This window comes from Pieris rapae, chromosome 24, assembly GCF_905147795.1.
Source record: "Pieris rapae chromosome 24, ilPieRapa1.1, whole genome shotgun sequence".
Classification (NCBI taxonomy): Eukaryota; Metazoa; Arthropoda; class Insecta; order Lepidoptera; family Pieridae; genus Pieris; species Pieris rapae.
Window position 1 is genome coordinate 2,484,979 of NC_059532.1, and position 17,544 is coordinate 2,502,522.

A 17,544-nucleotide genomic window follows, 5' to 3' on the forward strand; every position below is an offset into this window, starting at 1 on the left:
GAGAAAGTATCAAGAGCCTCTTGTACTCAGAGGCGACGCCAGAAGAAGTTGTTAACGCTCTATGCCGCAGATTAGGCAGACCCGACGCGCTGGTGCTAGCTGAACTGGAGAAATTGAAGGCGCTTCCCAGAACGACGGAAAATACCAGGGACATATGCGTCTTTAAGGTACTGAAGAGACCGCAATACCTCTACTCACCTGAAATCGTGAAACTTATAATAGAGAAAATGCCAAGGGAAGAGGAATCGTTCTCTGAAATCTTCGGTCTTTAAGCCTTGCGACATAGCCAGCCAATCTCCATTTAAGTTTTTGTGCGTATTTCAATGCATTTGTTGCTTTGGTTTTTGATCTTATTATTGTGTGTCGTATTTTGTCTGATTTCTTTTGTTTGAGCATGCTGCGCTCCAGTCCTCTTTGACAGGTGGTGATTAGATTTTTTTACTTTTGAAGTGAATTTCCAGGTCTGGCAACCATAAGTCAAACTTGGAAAAAGGTTGAAATTCATAATTTTTGTTTTTATGGTAATAGTTATAATTAGGCCACTTTTAAGATTTCCTTTAAATTCTAATAGTTATTCCACGTTTGTTGTATTCTTCTTTTCACTTCTAGTTCGTTATTTTTCGGATCAAAACTAATTTGCTTACCTAGCTAGATGTATGAATTTATTTATAGTAAAAATAAATATAAAAGCAAATCGCACTGTTAACAAGAACTGTCAAACACTTTATTTAGGTTATACTTTTTAGGAAAGAAAAGTCTGTTAACTCAAACCACGACATGCGATTTTAAAATTTGAATTTGGTAATAAAAAAGGTCCATCAAAGAAATATTCTTATATCGTTTGAATATTCGTCTTAAGTGACTTTCAGTAACGTGTGTGGCCGCCATGAGCCCTAACAATAATGTCAGACGGCTTGACAACGACGCGGCATGCTTCGTATGATCCTCCGAATATCTTCTTGTGGAATTCGCTCCCATTCTTCAATCAACGCTTCAGTGAGTTGATGCAGTGTTTGAGGTGCATTCGGACGCTTCCAGATGACTGACATCATTGCAATATTTCTTGTACTTCTTGGATTATTATTATATTGTAAGCCATAGCCATCGTAGATATGCCATGAGTTTAATGTACAAACAAAAAAAAGGTTTTTTTGACAAGCCTTAAGGAGCTGAAAAAGTCTGTATGCAGCAGTGAGGCAATGCCCCTTGCTGCATACTCGATTGTACTGGGAATATGAATTAGATTTGCCATTGATAAGAAATGTCAGTAAACCAGTTTCAAAAGAATCTACAATATCTACACTTCAATTGCCGCGTACTGATTAAGCGAGTAGCCTCGCGAGCCAAATACTCGGTCGGTCAAGACATGCCTCGCGCGTTGTCCAATTGTTGATGCTAAAGTACTGTTACATCCCTAGATTGTTAGCCATAATATATAAATAAACTCATCATCAATGCAGACTTAGAGGATTACGTTGCTAGTGATTTCAGTCAGTCAGCGTATCAAGTCCACGTCGAAACGTTGCCGCGAGAGCATTAAAAACGCTCCGTTCCGTGTTCGAAAAATCTAATAAATAGGTTTTTTCGCGAATATATATACGTGCTATACGTCAAAGTGTTCAGTGCAGTGAGACGAGTCGTTTCATATATCACTCGCCACATTTCGTGTAAAATTGAAAAAGTTTTCAAACAGAAGTGACGATTTTAGGTTATTTTCAAAAAAAATTTAGCGTTAAATTTTTAACGTGGACGCACGCATTTTTCGATTCAATAAAATTTTATTTTGTTTGTTGGATTAGGATCAGTAGTTTAGTGTAGTCTATGTATATATATTTGTGATTTCTTAGTTTTAGTTAATAGTGTAATTAATTCGTCTTTTAAAACTCTTCTATATAAATATTTCCTAACCTTATCATATCCTGATCAATCGTGACCTGTGTAATTCTTGTATCTCCTGTTCTTTTTGTAAATGTAATTCACTATTTGCTATTCTTGAATCTGTAAGATTAGCTTTTTAGTTTTAGTTAGTTATTAATATTGTTTTATTTTTATTTTCTCTAAATTAAGGTTCTATAGATTAATATAAATATATTTTGTTTTTCATATAACTTCTGGTTATGCACTTCTTGCATTCATCATTTTTTATTTATTGTTTTCTTTTCTTACTAAGGTTGCCTGGAAGAGATCGCTGTTAGCGATAAGGCCGCCCGTTGCATCCCTTGTAATTTATATATATTGTGTTATTTGTGTTTCTTTCTAGCAACGAAGTGTGAATAAATAAAATAATTCATAGTTTATTGGTAAGTTTTCTTTTTTTATATACTTTTGCGCCTGATGACCCTGGGGGCGGAGAAGTCCCTGGGGTTGGATATGTTGTAACTATTTCTAATGATGAGTCTGGAATGGAAACAGACGGATCAGTAAAGTCTAGCAGTGGTCCTAGAAAACGGAGAGCCAATGTAAATAAACATTGCTCCCATTGTCATAAAAAAAATTAATAGGACAAGGAAATTAAACAAAACGAATGTTATTGCATTCGTTTTGTTTAATTTGAGTCACAATTAAATTCGTTTAATAAAAAACCAGAATCTGTAGCTTGTTTAACATATCAGGCGAGTGATGCAGTACCATATATTGTACAAAGGATACAACAAACTCCTAATGACAATATAACAGTCCATCCTATTGCTTTTGGTCGTTTTTTAAAAAGAAATCCTATACATAATATTGTTAACGGAAGTTTAAACGAATTAATTAGAAATTAGCCGTAATAGGCTTTCTGTCTTAATAATTAATAATAATAATAATAATAGCCTTTATTCAGATACTTACATATTTTATATACATTTAAACAAATTTTCATATTAATCTAAATCTGGTGCATCTGTGTGCCCTTTTTTGGCAAAGGCCTCCTCCAAATCCCGCCATTCCTCTCTACACTGTGCCACTCTCTGCCATGTACCACCTGCCGTTTCTTTAATGTGGTCAATCCACCAGGTCTTAATAATTACCAAGACGCAAATTCGTTCTTAAATAGTTCTGATCTACAATCAGTTGAGTATAAGGTTTTTATCCAAACATTTACTGTGACCCGTATGGGTATTGTAAGAGGCATACCTGCTGAGTGGTCAGATGAGGAAGTTAAGGAAAATATTAATTGACTACTACTGTTAATTGTGATAATGCATTCGAACTTGCATCAGAGGACACCTTCTCGGCCTGGAGCACCAACGTCAATGAATGTAAAATAGTAGTCTGCGTCAACCACTGCCAATAAAATAATCGAATGATATTTTTTATAATTATAATATTTGGATCCAGCATTCGGAGGGCAAGTAATTCTAATATGTTTGCCATCAATGGCGCCAACACAATTAGGAAAATTCGCTTCTTTGTAGAATTTCTCAGCAATGTTTAGCCGTTTAGACAGTTAGCGCGCGGCAGCCGCAGAGATAAGACGTTCGTACATGTTTGTTTGTTGTGGCCGCGTGCACCATGACGGGTTTGCAAGAAAAAAAAAGTACATTTCAATATTATCGATTTGTACCGAGACATGCCATGACATGGCCGAAAAGCCATAAAGATTATTCGAATCAACCACTTCGTACTAAAGGATACCGGGTGTTGTTGGAAATCTATAAAACCTTTGATAACATGGCTACAGTCCAAACAATAAAGAAGTTAATGAACATGCGCATCAATTACAATAAAGAATTGGTTAAGGTATGTACCTACTTAATTCCTTTGTTATGTGTTTTGTTCGTCCCAATAAATACTACACTTACGATAAAACGAACCTGTATAACGAACGCTAGGGAACCTTAGTTTAGCTATAAATCGGGCATTTTGAATTGATCGTTTCAAGCTTCTAAATGGAAATTGTGTTTTCTTCCGGTAAATGCTTCCAAACAAACTGGCGCAGGGACAGATAAAATGTATGTACCAACTTTATGGTATTACGACGCGTTAAACTTTCTTGGGTCAAGGAGTGAACCATGTCGCATAACACCAGAGAGCATCGAATATGAGGAGGTAAATTGTATTCAATTCTTTATACCAACTTCGAAAACGCGAATAAAAACAGCTGTTTCGTAGAAATATTCAAAATTCATGGCCAATATCCCGATATGTATGGAACAGATGTTTTTTTCGCGTATTTCGAAGTTGGATAGTTACAGTTGTTAGTAGGTACAGTACATTGACCCATTTTTTTTTAGGATTTGGTTCACAACAACTAATCTGCAAAATGAAGAAGCAACATATTTAGTTACCACTTTAAAGAAACAATAGAAATACTACTGCAGATTGATATATAAAGAGTGAAAAGAAAGCTCGGCTAAGAGTGGAATTAGAACACGATACCGATAATTTCTTTTCTTGGTTCAGAGTTTCATTCTATATATTTTTTATTTTTACCTTTATGGTTGTTTTTGTATTAACACTGTTTATTGTTTGTACCTGATTTCGCTGGTCGTGTCCACATGTTTTACGGACGACACCGCTTTTCTATTTTGGTATGTATGTTATTTTTATGTGAACTACATACGGTACCCAAAGAAGATCGCTGACGTTGTAGCACGTGTATGGTCAACGCGCGGGCTTCAAGGTATATTTTTGCTGTTTCATCATTTACCGCGTTATATTAATTTTAATTCAATGAAATATGTTTTCATTATATTCGTATCTCGAATCGAAAACGGATGTATTCTTTGTAATTTAAATATAAGTTTATTAATAAATATTCTATTCTAACTTGCTATCACTCATTTTCATTTGCTTTTTACCTGTATGTATCATTTTGTGCACTGCGTAACAAAATAACTACCTAACTGCTTTATAGGTATGGGCAGATATGAAAACAAAAAAGAAATTTTCTCTGTTAAGGCGGCATTTAAGTGGAACGGGTGGTGGACCAAGCCAAAGTCAAAGTTTGACCGCTTTAGAAGAGAGGTTTATTGGTATTGTGGGGACTGGCAACACTGCGCGGGAGACGCTTCAGGCCAGTCATTACTGAGCTTCGTCGCCGGCAGGTCGTACGATCGTACCTACGCCACGTATCGCGACACAAGCCAATAATAGTAGTTAAGCGATACATTATATTAATTTATTAAGTGCAGTGAATATACATGTGTGTTTAAATATATGGGGTTTCATTTATACCAACTCTACACCCCCATAGTATAATTGGAGTGTCGGCTGTTACAGGACAGATTGGCACCCAGGAGCATGGAATTAATGTTAGTGCATATCGTCGACGATACTGCAGTAGCGCTGAACTACCATTTGTAATACCGCGGAATTGCAAAAAGTAGCAAAATACAAATTTGCGCGCCGCGCTATCCTAGTCTTCTATTGCTGCGTGTTGTTGAACACACCACTTTGAATAAGCCAATCAGAAGCTCTCTGGCGATTCGTAATACCGCGTAATTGAACAAAACGTAAACAAATTGTAGTAATAACATTGCGCTGCGTGAAAAATATTGTTAAAAAGTGGTTTTTTGTGCATGGCTAGTGATGTAATCTGTTGATTTATGTATAGGCTTGCTATGTTTCATAATGGATTGTACATTTGCATCGTATTTTTATAGATAAAATTGATTTTGATGCAGGGTTGTAATTACGCGGTTATGTTTTTGGAAAAAGCAAAGTAGTTTTGTTACTTCCGCGGTTTTGACTACATTTGAAATTAAACGGTTTTCAATTTGTTTTTTTCTTTAGAATTAGTCGGTATGGATGATGTCTGCCAACGCAGAATTGATCAAGGATTTAGTCAAACGACGGGTGGAGTTGCTAAAGAAAAGGCAATCAGTTTTAGCCAGACAAACACAACCAGACACAAGCTTCAGCAATGACACTGACATTGTTCCTAAACCTTCGACCTCAGGTGCCAACCAGACAGTTTTACTTGAGTCCATCACCACGACAACTTGCGAAGATACTATTTAACCAGATTTTAGCGACTTTTCATCTGACGATTCAGTAGCTGACCCTGATTTTGTGTTAACAATTGATGTACTTGTAGGTAACATTCGTTCTCCGACATTGCAGTCTCCTGTTGTGGAATCGTCCCTTCTTCATTTAGAAGATATCGAAAATTTCCCTGAAAGAACTATTGAAGAGGAGCGAATGTCGACAAGAAAAAGAAAAGTAATAACAGACAACGATTCATGGAAAATAATAAAAGACAGAGAATGATGGGGAATGAGTACTTAGGTTTTAGAAAGATCGATGGAAAGTATGTGCATGACATCGCCAAATCGAACAGAAAGCTTAATATGATGCCATGTTCTTCTGAACGCTGTACTTCGAGTAAAGTTTTCTGTTGCAACATGTTTTGCAAGAATATATATCGACGGCCACCGAACCGTTCTTTGTGGTACGTATTATACTTGTTTGTGATTACGCCATTGTGAGTTTAATTTCTGTAATCACTACATAGTATAAAACAAAGTCGCTTTCTATGTCCCTTTGTATGCTTAAATCTTTGAAACTACGCAACGGATTTTGATGCGGTTTTTTTTAATAGATAGACTGAGATAGTGAGAGATATTCAAGAGGAAGGTTTATATGTATAATAACATCCATTAAATAGTGGAGAAGTACTGTTATTTTTGAAGTTTCTAATGTGATGTCGTAAATAATTACATTTGATAAAATATATAATACAGTTGATAAAATATAAAAACTGACCTTGGGACTAAAATTAACAAATTGGGTGGGATTAGTATTAACATGAAATATTAAACAAGTATTTTCTGCAATGAGTATGTTTTTTTTATAGAATAAGAAATTACAAAAGAAGAGTACAAGGGGTTCTACGTCTCAAAAAGTATTTGAGGTGGTACCTGAAGATCTGGTGAAAAACAGGAAATGTAGAAATATAGATGTTGCTACTGAATACGTTATCGCCACGTAGCACTGTTTAAATACGTAAAGAAATCTATCTTGGATTGCTAACAGATGATGTCAAAAAATTTGCTTTCGAGCTTGCCAATCGATACAAGATAGATAATATTCCAGAATCTTGGAAAAGAGACAGAAAGACTGGAAAATAGTGGATTGCTGGTTTTATGAAGCGCAACGCGTCCACGTCTATTCGGAGTTCTGAGGCGACCAGCTTAAGCAGAGCAATCCTTAAATTGTTTAAGATAACTTATTAGACTTAAATTGACGCTATGCCATATGTAACCTGCGATAACTGGTTCACGTCAGTTCCTTTAGCAAAGAACTTACTAGAGCACCCATAGAACCTGACTTTGGTCGGTACAATAAGATCCAATAAACGCATTCTAGGCCTGTAAGAACATCCATATTTTGTTATGATGGGCCTTTGACATTATTGTCGTACAAACTTAAGCCTAACAAAATAGTGTGTGATTTCATCATGCCCCAAAGAAGGCACGGTTCACCCTACACCAGGAAAACCAAACATGATTCATCTTTATAATGAAACAAAAGGTGGCGTCGACACTTTTGACCAAATATGCTCGACTATGTCATGTAGTCGTAAAACAAATCATCTCATCCCACACTGTCGAACAAACGTTGGCAGAAACTCTCCAATTAATAAGTTGTGTCGCCACCATAATGATATTGCACAGAGTTTTGACATTTTTCATGGTTCGCTGGCCTCAGCTAAGAGTAGAATTAGGACTCAGTACCAATAATTTCTTTTCTTGTTTATAGTGTTTTAATTCTTTATAGCTATTATTTTTAGATTTTTGTTTGTTTATTTGTTTTGACACTTTATTGTATTCACTTAATTTCGCTGGTAGTGTCCACATGTTCTAGGGACGGCACCGCTTTTTTTTATATTTTCGTATGTAAGTTGATGTTGACATGTGTTTGTCCTAATTTTGTGGTCCAATAAAAAAAAATAGATGGCCCATGGCGCTGTTTTACGAAATTGAATATGCCATTTATAAACGCATACATTATATATAGAAAATAAAGTGCTTTTTGCCCGTCATACATTAGAAGAATGACAAAGTTCCGCCTGCCCCAACGCATTGAAGGCTAAAAGCAATTCCACAATATTAGTTAATGCTCGGTTTACATTATTCCAGTCTAGCGATCTAGTCCAGTACTGGATTGCTTACTGGAAAAATGTAAACCGGCACTGGAATGAACTGAATCCAGTAAGCATTCCAATCCAGTAACTGGGTTCGCGGTCTACTCTTGAATCCAGTGCAACTGGAATAATTTAGACGGCCAATCCAATGCCATTCCAGTGCTGACGAAGTACACACGTGTTGGTTGTGTTTGCGGACTCTTTTTCAAAATTTAACAATGGTGAAGAAGTTATCTGAAGACGAAACTGTAAAGTGTGTCACTATATACAGGGAAAATCCGTGTTTATGGGATATAACATCAGAACATTATAAAAACAAACCTATGCGCCAAACTGCTTTGCAAAATCTGTGTGTGTAATCTCATAAATATAAACTACCTAGGAACATTACAGTCTGCGTCGAAACGTCGCCGCGAGAGCATCAAAAACGTTCCACTCCGAGTTTCAAAATTCCAATAAATAGGTTTTTTTCCGAATTTATCTAAGTGCTACAAGTACGTCATAATAAGTACGTCAAAGTGTTCAGCTAAGTGAGACGAATCGTTTGATATATCACTCGCCACATTTAGAGAAGAATTGAAAAAGTTTTCAAACATAAGTGACTCTTTGAGGTTATCTCTCAAAAAATGTTTGTTTTTGCGTGCGGCCCTAAGGGCCGAAACACATAAGCGCGTTGCGGCGCCGCGCCGCTGAAGGGTCCGTTCACACAGACCGGCTCGGAGAGGAGAGCAGATTTTTATCACGTTGGAAACAGTGTTTTGAGTGATTGTAGTAAAGTTTATTTTTGCATTTGCACCTTTTTTGTCATTAAAAATGCCTGAACGCGCTTCGTGTGAAGTAATAAAAGGAGCCGACCGGCTCCGCTTGCGTGCTCTTTCTCGCTCGCGCAGCCGATCGGCTCTGATTGCGTGCTCTTTCTCGCTTGCGCAGCCTGTCGGCTCCGATTGCGTGCTCTTTCTCGCTCGCGCAGCCGATGGGCTCCGATTGCGTGCTCTTTCTCTATCGCGTAGCCGATCGGCTCCGATTGCGTGCCCGCTGCGGCCGCGCCGACCGCCATTTTGATAGCAACATTTGAACGTAATAGTTGTGCGTACTTGTACGAAAAGATGAATGATGAAAAATTAATAATACTCGTGTCAAAATATGAGTGTTTATTTGACATAACCAAGCCATCATATAGCGATCGGATAATGAAAGACAATGCATGGGAGGAAATTAGCAAATGTCTCGGAATAAGTGGTAAGTAAGGTTTTCATTGTTTTACACCTACCCCCAGATACTCAAACGAATTTTAAAGCAAGGGCTTCTTAAACTCGTGCTGCGACGTGTTAGATTCAAAGTCAAAATAGGAATAACATGAGTTTAAATGCGCCCTTACTTTAAAAACTCGTTTGAGTATCTGATCGTTAGAATATACTTATGTAGTAGACAATTTTTATTAAATATAACTTAAGAAACTCGCGTAGCCACTTGATCTTGCCAATCTAAAGCACCACTTGATGAAAAATAATCCTTAAATTTATTCCTTGTGGTTAGAACTGCGTCGCTATTAGAACTGTTTTCATTATTATTGTCTGTTATTGCTGTTAATAAATTTATATTGCTGTGAAATTCATTCTCTTGTCCTGGCGTCCGATTTTCTATTAAAAAATTATGTAAACATGTAGTTGCTAATATAATTAAATCACAGTACTTCGGCTGAATTTTCATTCGTTTTTGATAAATTTCAAATCTTTGAGTTAGCATTCCAAATGCACATTCTACGACTTTTCTTGCCCTGCTTAAACGCAGATTAAATACTTTTTTTGATAATTCTGTTCTTGCTTGTTCTCTTGGATACGGCCGCAATATATTATTGCTCAAAGGAAATGCCTCGTCTCCTATAAAAACATGTGGTAAGCTTTCAGTGGTACTAGGTAGAGGTTTCTTTGGGGGCAGCTTTAACTTATTGGTGTTGAGTTTTTTCCAAAATTTTGAATTCTGTAAAATTCCGCCGTCGCTATTTTTACCATATGATCCGACATCAACAATTAAAAAACTGTATTTCGCGTCGACCACAGCCAGTAACACTGTACTGAAAAAGTTTTTATAATTATAGTATAAGCTTCCACTATTATCTGGTGCCTGTATATTGACATGCTTTCCGTCTATAGCGCCCAAACAGTTAGGAAAATTCCAAATATTAAAGAAATCACGTGAAACCTTTTCCCACATTTCTTCATCTGGCATCTGCATAACTATGGGCATCAAAACATCACAAATTACTCTGATTGTCTCATGAATAATTGAATGAACTGTAGAAATTCCCATTCGAAAATTAAATGACAAGTTTTTGAAACTGCAACCAGTGATGAGGAATCTGTAAAAATAAAACAAACACACATTATAGAAATATAAGACTACCGTACCAAAACGAACTATAAAATAAAAAAGAGTTATGTTATTAATTTTTCATTTCTGTTCTTTCCAGTGACGCAGTGCCAGGATCGTTGGAAGAAACTTCGAGATAACTTCAGAAAAGCCTATTATAACCGAAAAGGCAAGAGTGGCGATGGTGCAACTACGTCCAAATTGATAAAATTTGAAAAAGAACTTTCTTTTATAATACCATTTTTTCGCAATCGAAACCAAATATCTAATGTAACATTATCATCGGATGATTCAGAGCCTGGCACACCAATACCACCACCATCGACATCATCTAAACGTTCTGACCATTCTGAAGTTGAATCGCTTGCAAGTACTTCTGGCTCGAAAAAGAGACCACGCTTAAGCAAAGATGTTGCTACGGTTTTCGAAGAGTATCTTGAAGAAAAAAGAAATACTACACCCCGTGACAAGGCATTACGTAATTTTTTTTTGTCTATGTCAGATACAGTGGAAACATTCCCAAAAGAAGTCCAAGCACGAATTAAAAGGCGCGTGTTTAACATTGTTAATGAAGCTGAATTAAGTCTGTATGAAAATAGTACAGATTTGAATTATTCTTTGTCTATCAATTCACCGCCATCGACTAATCAATCTACTTACCTAGTGTCAAACGAAACCTATATTCCTCAAAACTATCCAGATCAGACTACTTACGGGTACAATACCAGCACACAAAATACAAAATAATAAACAATCAAAAACAATAATAATTATAATAATAATAATTAAACACACACAAATCTGTACTATTTAATTACATTTCATTAACGTAAATAATGCTTAATAAATGGAGGGCTGTGATTTTGTGATCTATTTAGATGTTTGTGTTATTTAACATGATTAGTATAAGTAATTTACATTTCATTAACGTAAACAATGCTTAATAAATGGAGGGCTGTGATTTTGTGATCTAAATAACATGATTAGTATAAATAATTGTTTTTTATTTACCTTAAAGTTACCGTTAACCTTTCTTCGGCTGTAATGGTGCAACGATAATTTGTAGTCTTTTTTGTTATATGTACTCTTAACAAATCTGTCAATTTCAAAAATTGCCAATATTCCATACGATAATACTCATAAAATTTTAGGCTATCTCTCTTCAATTCCTCGAAAATGGTGTGAAACTCCCCATGGATTTGTCTGTTTTTCCAAATATGTTTTACCCATATTTGTTTCCGCTTGCGCTTACGTTTCCTATGTTCTATTTCAAGTAATCTTGCTAACAAATATATTTCTTCGTCGGAGCTATCTAAATCCATGTTTCGAAAAGCACACGTTAACACACCGAAAACAAAACTTAGACTGCGCGGAATACTGGCACTGCCTTTGTAGTGTATCCACCCGACTCCGAGCGCATCCGACCGGCTCCGAGCACATCCAACCGCACCCGCTTTCAGATCTCTTCCAGCCGGTCGATGTGAAATAGTTGGCGGCTCCGCTCCGGCCAATTCCAAGCGTATACGACCCGGTCTGTGTGAAAAGAAAAAAGCAGGCCGATGCTCTCCGAGCCGGTCTGTGTGAACGGACCCGAAATCGGCAGTGCGCTATAGCGGTGCGGCGCCGCAACGCACGACGCGAATTCCAGCGTTATGACGTCATACTTGTTGACAAGGATGCAGTTTGTTTCTAACACTCTTGCAAACAACACGTGTCAACCGAGAAGCAGTTTTAAAATTAAAATGTCTGACGTTGACGTCGATCTGTTTATATCTTCGGTTCAGGAACACCGTTGTTTGTGGGATACTAGTGACAAAACCTATAAAGACAAATTTATAAAACAAGAAGCATGGAAAAGCATTTGTGAGATCTTTTATGTTGATTACAAGGAAAAAAACTCAACCGAAAAATCAAAACTGGGTAAGTAGTAACATAGTATTGTCTTAGGTTTACGCGATCACTATTCACAATAAAACTACAATTTTTACTGTAGTAAAAACGTAAAAATCTGATCCGCGGTTTAAATTGTAAAAATTGTAGTTTAATGTAAGTAGCATGTATCTTTTTTTTTTTAATCATATGAAATACACCATTTATTTTAATGCCCTATGCAAAAGATTTTCTCTAAGTTAAAATTATATTTTTTCTCGCGCTCTTATTCAAAACGGTAAACAAATACTATAAATAAAACCAAATTGCCATTTAAATTGTTTATTCGCAGTTCACAACATGTTAAATAGTTTGAATCAAATGTATTAAGGTATTATTTGTATTTTGAACTGAGTAGGTATACGAACATTCATATTTTGTTTAATTGCCAACTTAGGGCGCCAACATTACTGGAAAAGTAATTACAAAAATCATTCCGTATTAGATGTGGGCTTAAATTATTTTCATTTGCAGATCAGAATCATCAAAGATAATGTCATCGGTCGCTTGTACTCCATCTCGATTCAAAACAAAGTTGTGCATTACACAACATGCCTTGATAATGTCTGTCGCAAATTCGTATTGCACATTCATAGATCGATGAAATATGCGCCATTTATTGGCTAGGATGCCAAAAGCGCACTCGACATATCTTCGGGCACGACTCAGTCGATAATTGTAAACTCTTTGTTGTACCGACAAATGTTTCCCTGAGTAAGGGCGCATGACGTTATTCGAAATTGAGAATGCTTCATCTCCTACAAAAACAAATGGAGTTTCATTTTGAGAACCTGGTAAAGGCTTTGGTACAGGAATAGGTAATTTGCGTGTCATAATCAAATCATAAAGTTTAGAGTTCTGGAAAACGGTGGAGTCACTTTCCTTGCCATACGCTCCTATATCGACAAAAATGAATATGCTCTCTAGAATCTACAAGAGCTAATAAAACTATTGAATTATAGCCCTTATAATTGTAAAACAGTGATCCACTGTGCGCAGGACATGTAATACGGACATGTTTACCATCAAGAGCTCCTATGCAGTTAGGAAAATTTGCTTTCTTGTCAAACTCAATAGCGACATCTTCTAGAACCTGTTTTGTTATAGGAGGTATATTTTGACTTGATAGATGTTTCCATATGGCGCGACAAACTGTCCTTACAATTTTTGCTATTGTACTTGCTCCTCGGAAGTAATTCGTATGCATAGTTTTTAAGGTAACTGCCGGTTGCTAGAAATCTAAAATGAAATAATAATTAGTAGGCAAATAATAAAATAATACAAATGTAGGTATAATCAAATTCAAACTGCGCAGGTAATAGTGTTGCTAAAGGAATAGATTTTCAAAGATAGACAGGTAGTTTTTCAAAGAAGTACTCAAGAAATATTTTACATTATGGTTGTTCTAGGCAAAGTCAATCAGTTTTTAACTTGCCTAAGTCAAGAAAAAGCAGAAAATTGTTCTTTTTCGGCGGCCAGCCATTTACATGAAATTGGATGGACCGAAAGTACTTATGAAAGTTATATCAAATTTTATATGTAATTTTATATGTAGTATAAATGGAATCTAGGGAATTTTAGTCTTTATTACTATTTTTCACTTGTGAAGTTATTTGTTGCAGGTAATGATTTAGTCAAGAAGTGGAAGGCCATAAAAGATAATTTTGCTAAATATCAAAAAAAACTAAAAGATGCCAATCGATCAGGAGCTGGAGCTGCAAAAATTAAAGAATATCACTTGAATAAACAATTACAGTTTTTGAAAAAGGTTTCACAAAATGCAACTGATTCCAGTTTATGTGTAGCGGAAGGAGATATTGAGAATGAAATAACGGCATTGCCTCGTTATAAAAGTCAACCACGAAAACGAAAGGCAGATGATAAGGATGATATTGAAGAAGATTTATTGGCAATATTAAAAACACCGGAGAATAGCCATTTGCATTTTTTCAAGGGGATTTTACCATCTCTACAAACGTTAAATGAGAATCAAACATTGATATTTCAAAGTCGGGTGCTTCAAATATTAACGGACATTCTTCAACCTTCAATTCATCAAAATACACATCACGGCTATAATCAAGAATATCAGCATCAGGGTTATAATCAAGGATATTCAACTATGAGATACGATAATACGGTTCAGAGTGGCTACCACACTTCTACTCCTGGAAGTTCGATTACTGAACAGAGGACTACCTCATCATCAAACCAACAACGTCCAATAAATTCACCATTTTTACTGGACGAAACGTCAGCTACTTCCTATGTTTCACAAGATGAGGAGTTTGATTTTTCTTAAATTGATCATTACATTTTTTAAGGCCTATTAAAGTATTCTTAAAGTAAGAAAATTGTATTCTGCAAAAAGCTTAATTTGATTCTGTCTTGTTTCATTTGAACCTGGCTTTGTACCACTAGGTACCCCCAAACCATGAACACTAGTGATGCAAAATTTTTATCGACACCCCGCTAGTACCACAGGTGTATGTATAAAGCCAGGGGTACAAATAAAACTAAACATTTGATTCCGAGTGCCATAAACATCAATAAAAAAAAAATAAGAAACCTATTTGTTTTACCTTAAAGTTAAGCCCAGCATTTCCAAAGCAGTAACTGGTTTCCTTCCTTTATTTTTTTTCTTCTGTATATATTTTGATAACTCGCTTAATAGCTCTTCAAATGATGATATACTCATTCTAAAGTAGGCAACAAATTTTTTTTCGTCTATCTTTAATGCTTCGTATTTTTTAGAAAAGAACTCGCCATTTGGATTCATACCCTTACTTAATGGATGTATCCAGTATCTTCTTTGCCGTATTTTTAAGATAGAATAATGTCTTCTTAAGAACAAATAAGCAATAAGTTTATTACGATCCATCGCAGAGAGACGTCTATCCACACTCAAAAATCACGAGAAAATGGTTACCCTACCATAATGCCCTGTTTCGCGACGCCGAAACACATAACGCAACTGCCGATTTTGGCGTTGCGGCGCCGCAAAAATAAGCAGTTTGCGTTATGTGTTTCGGCCCTTAACCCACTGGGAAAATAGGGGCAAAGTATTGGGAGCTGGGGATCTAATTGCTCAACCAAATTTTCACAGTGTCTCAATATTTTCTGATAGTCTTGTTGCAATTCAATTAAATAAAATGAAGTTAATATATAATAAACCTATTTATCTCGGATTTTGTATATTAGATATATCTAAAACGCTTATGTATGATTTCCACTATAATTACATGAAAGAGAAATTTACTTCCAATCTGAAGGTACTGTACACAGATACCGACAGTCTCATTTATCAAATATTTACTAGTAACTTTTATAATGATATAAAACCAGACTTTTGTACACATTTCGATACATCAGATTATGATGCAAATAATGTTTTTAACTTTCCTAAATTAAATAAGAAAAAAAATAGGTTATTTCAAAGATGAAAATTGTGGTAAAATCTTTACAGAATTTGTAGGTTTGCGATCAAAAATGTATGCATTACAGGTAGATGATAAAATTATTACTAAGGCGAAGGGTGTTAACGGTAATGAAGGGTAATGAGTCTTTTTCTGAAATAACATGGTGTTATGATGAAATGCAGCCACTATATAATATACCTGGAGTGAACCTGTGATTCATACCACAATACTATATTTTTCTTTACAATATCTGTATTTATATAAATTAATGTTAATCGATTGTTACCTCAAATATTTATTAAACAATTATAAATTCATTATCATCCTAATCTTGTCATTAAAAACAAATTAAAACTCAATTAAATAGCAAATAAATTAAGAGCTTAAGACCGGTACTCAGGTACCGGTATACATTTTCTTAACGAAGGTAATGGGATATCGAGGGAGCAATACTCAGATGGATACTGTTTACTAGCCTTTGATTTAACCCCCGACTTATCAGCTAACTCTAATATTCACTGGAATCTCATTCGTCATGGTAGTGTGAGAATGGAAGTAAGATTCGAGAACGCATTGACTGAAACAATTAACTGTGTAGTTTATGCAGAGTTTTCAAACATTATAGAAATAGATAAGAACAGAAATGTATGTGTGGATTATAGTAGTTAAGAAATGACTTATGATGTACTTATGATTAAATTGAGAATAATAAACGGAATGAAATATAATAAATAAAAATATGGTTTCTCATTTATAGTTTCCCTACTTTTCTAAATAAAGATATCACATATATTGGGATGACAATACAACGTGATGTTAGTTGAGGTGAAGGCTAATAACTTTTTAAAGTAAGCGACAACCACTACGTTTTATCACTACGTTTTTTTACACATCACCAGAAAGCCCTCACTGAGATCTACATTCTGATAACAAAATTGGATTTTTTGTGCAACATTTGGAATTTTTGGGGAGCAAAAACTGGTTTTTTGCCCCCCAACCACTGGACCTACGGGCTATACTAAGTTTCGTGTCATCATAAAATCCGGCAAATTAATAGCTATCGATTGGTACATCACAATCGAAAATCGGACAGCAAATATCTGGAGAAAACAGCCCCGACAAAAGTTGAGGTAGCCGCTGGTGAAAAATCTTAAAGTTGCGAAGGTCACTAGATGGAAGCCACAAGAGATAAAAATCAAAAAAACAATTAGAGACAGTAAGCCAACTTTTAAGTTTATATTATTGTAAAATTTGTCTGCCCACCTGGCAAAAATTCTGAGATAAGGCAAAGACAACGTTAGCACGTTCAGTTACTGACAAGCACCTTAACGTGGTTTTTTCTTTACAACAAAATTTCTCGTTTAATATAAGTCAAATCTTTTTATGTCAATATATATATTTGGAAACCTCTCTTTTCACTCAGTGTATGGACAATTTAATAATTTTAAAAATACTGCTTGTTTTAGTTTAATAAATTATTTTAAAATCACAATAAGTTGGTAATTGTCTCATAAGTTGGTAGCTTGTAACACATAGGCTAATTATATATGCGTAAATATTCTAAATTGTAGAGATAGAGCACTTCGTCAGCTATCTATAGACTATATTTTAATTAAGATCCGGCATAGGGAAATAATTTTAAATTGCATTAAAACGCAACAAGAACAGTTTGTAAAACTCGACAACCAACTTATACAAACCGATATTCTAAAAATAGATCTTAAAGTGGCCAAGGGTGTTATTTTTAAAAATTGC

General features: G+C 35.4%; 3 protein-coding genes across 3 annotated transcripts; 2 read left to right on the forward strand and 1 right to left on the reverse strand.

Annotated features, from left to right (window-relative positions):
* The first annotated feature begins 8,746 nt into the window (after positions 1-8,746).
* LOC123690361 lies at positions 8,747-11,456 on the forward strand. Its single transcript, XM_045633739.1, has 2 exons — positions 8,747-9,310; positions 10,542-11,456. The coding sequence occupies exons 1-2, from the start codon at positions 9,178-9,180 to the stop codon at positions 11,186-11,188; spliced, it is 780 nt and encodes a 259-aa protein (XP_045489695.1). The 5' UTR covers positions 8,747-9,177; the 3' UTR covers positions 11,189-11,456.
* Positions 11,457-12,093: 637 nt separating this feature from the next.
* On the forward strand, positions 12,094-14,710 carry LOC123690358. Its single transcript, XM_045633737.1, has 2 exons — positions 12,094-12,361; positions 13,993-14,710. The coding sequence occupies exons 1-2, from the start codon at positions 12,094-12,096 to the stop codon at positions 14,670-14,672; spliced, it is 948 nt and encodes a 315-aa protein (XP_045489693.1). The 3' UTR covers positions 14,673-14,710.
* Positions 12,637-15,229, reverse strand: LOC123690360 (protein ALP1-like). Its single transcript, XM_045633738.1, has 3 exons — positions 14,953-15,229; positions 13,394-13,609; positions 12,637-13,128 (listed from the first exon to the last, which is right to left on the reverse strand). Exons 2-3 carry the CDS (start codon positions 13,575-13,577, stop codon positions 12,824-12,826), a joined length of 489 nt encoding a protein of 162 aa, XP_045489694.1. The 5' UTR covers positions 13,578-13,609; positions 14,953-15,229; the 3' UTR covers positions 12,637-12,823.
* Between the last annotated feature and the right edge of the window lie 2,315 nt (positions 15,230-17,544).

Bases quoted from the DNA above. Each gene is read 5' to 3' on its own strand.
- LOC123690361 (XM_045633739.1), top strand. From the start codon at position 9,178: ATGAATGATGAAAAATTAATAATACTCGTGTCAAAATATGAGTGTTTA. The intron at 9,311-10,541 runs GTAAGTAAGGTT...TGTTCTTTCCAG, and splicing joins CAAATGTCTCGGAATAAGTG to TGACGCAGTGCCAGGATCGT.
- LOC123690358 (XM_045633737.1), top strand. From the start codon at position 12,094: ATGACGTCATACTTGTTGACAAGGATGCAGTTTGTTTCTAACACTCTT. The intron at 12,362-13,992 runs GTAAGTAGTAAC...TATTTGTTGCAG, and splicing joins AACCGAAAAATCAAAACTGG to GTAATGATTTAGTCAAGAAG.
- LOC123690360 (XM_045633738.1), bottom strand. From the start codon at position 13,577: ATGCATACGAATTACTTCCGAGGAGCAAGTACAATAGCAAAAATTGTA. The intron at 13,129-13,393 runs GTAAACATGTCC...TTGTTTTTGTAG, and splicing joins CTGCATAGGAGCTCTTGATG to GAGATGAAGCATTCTCAATT.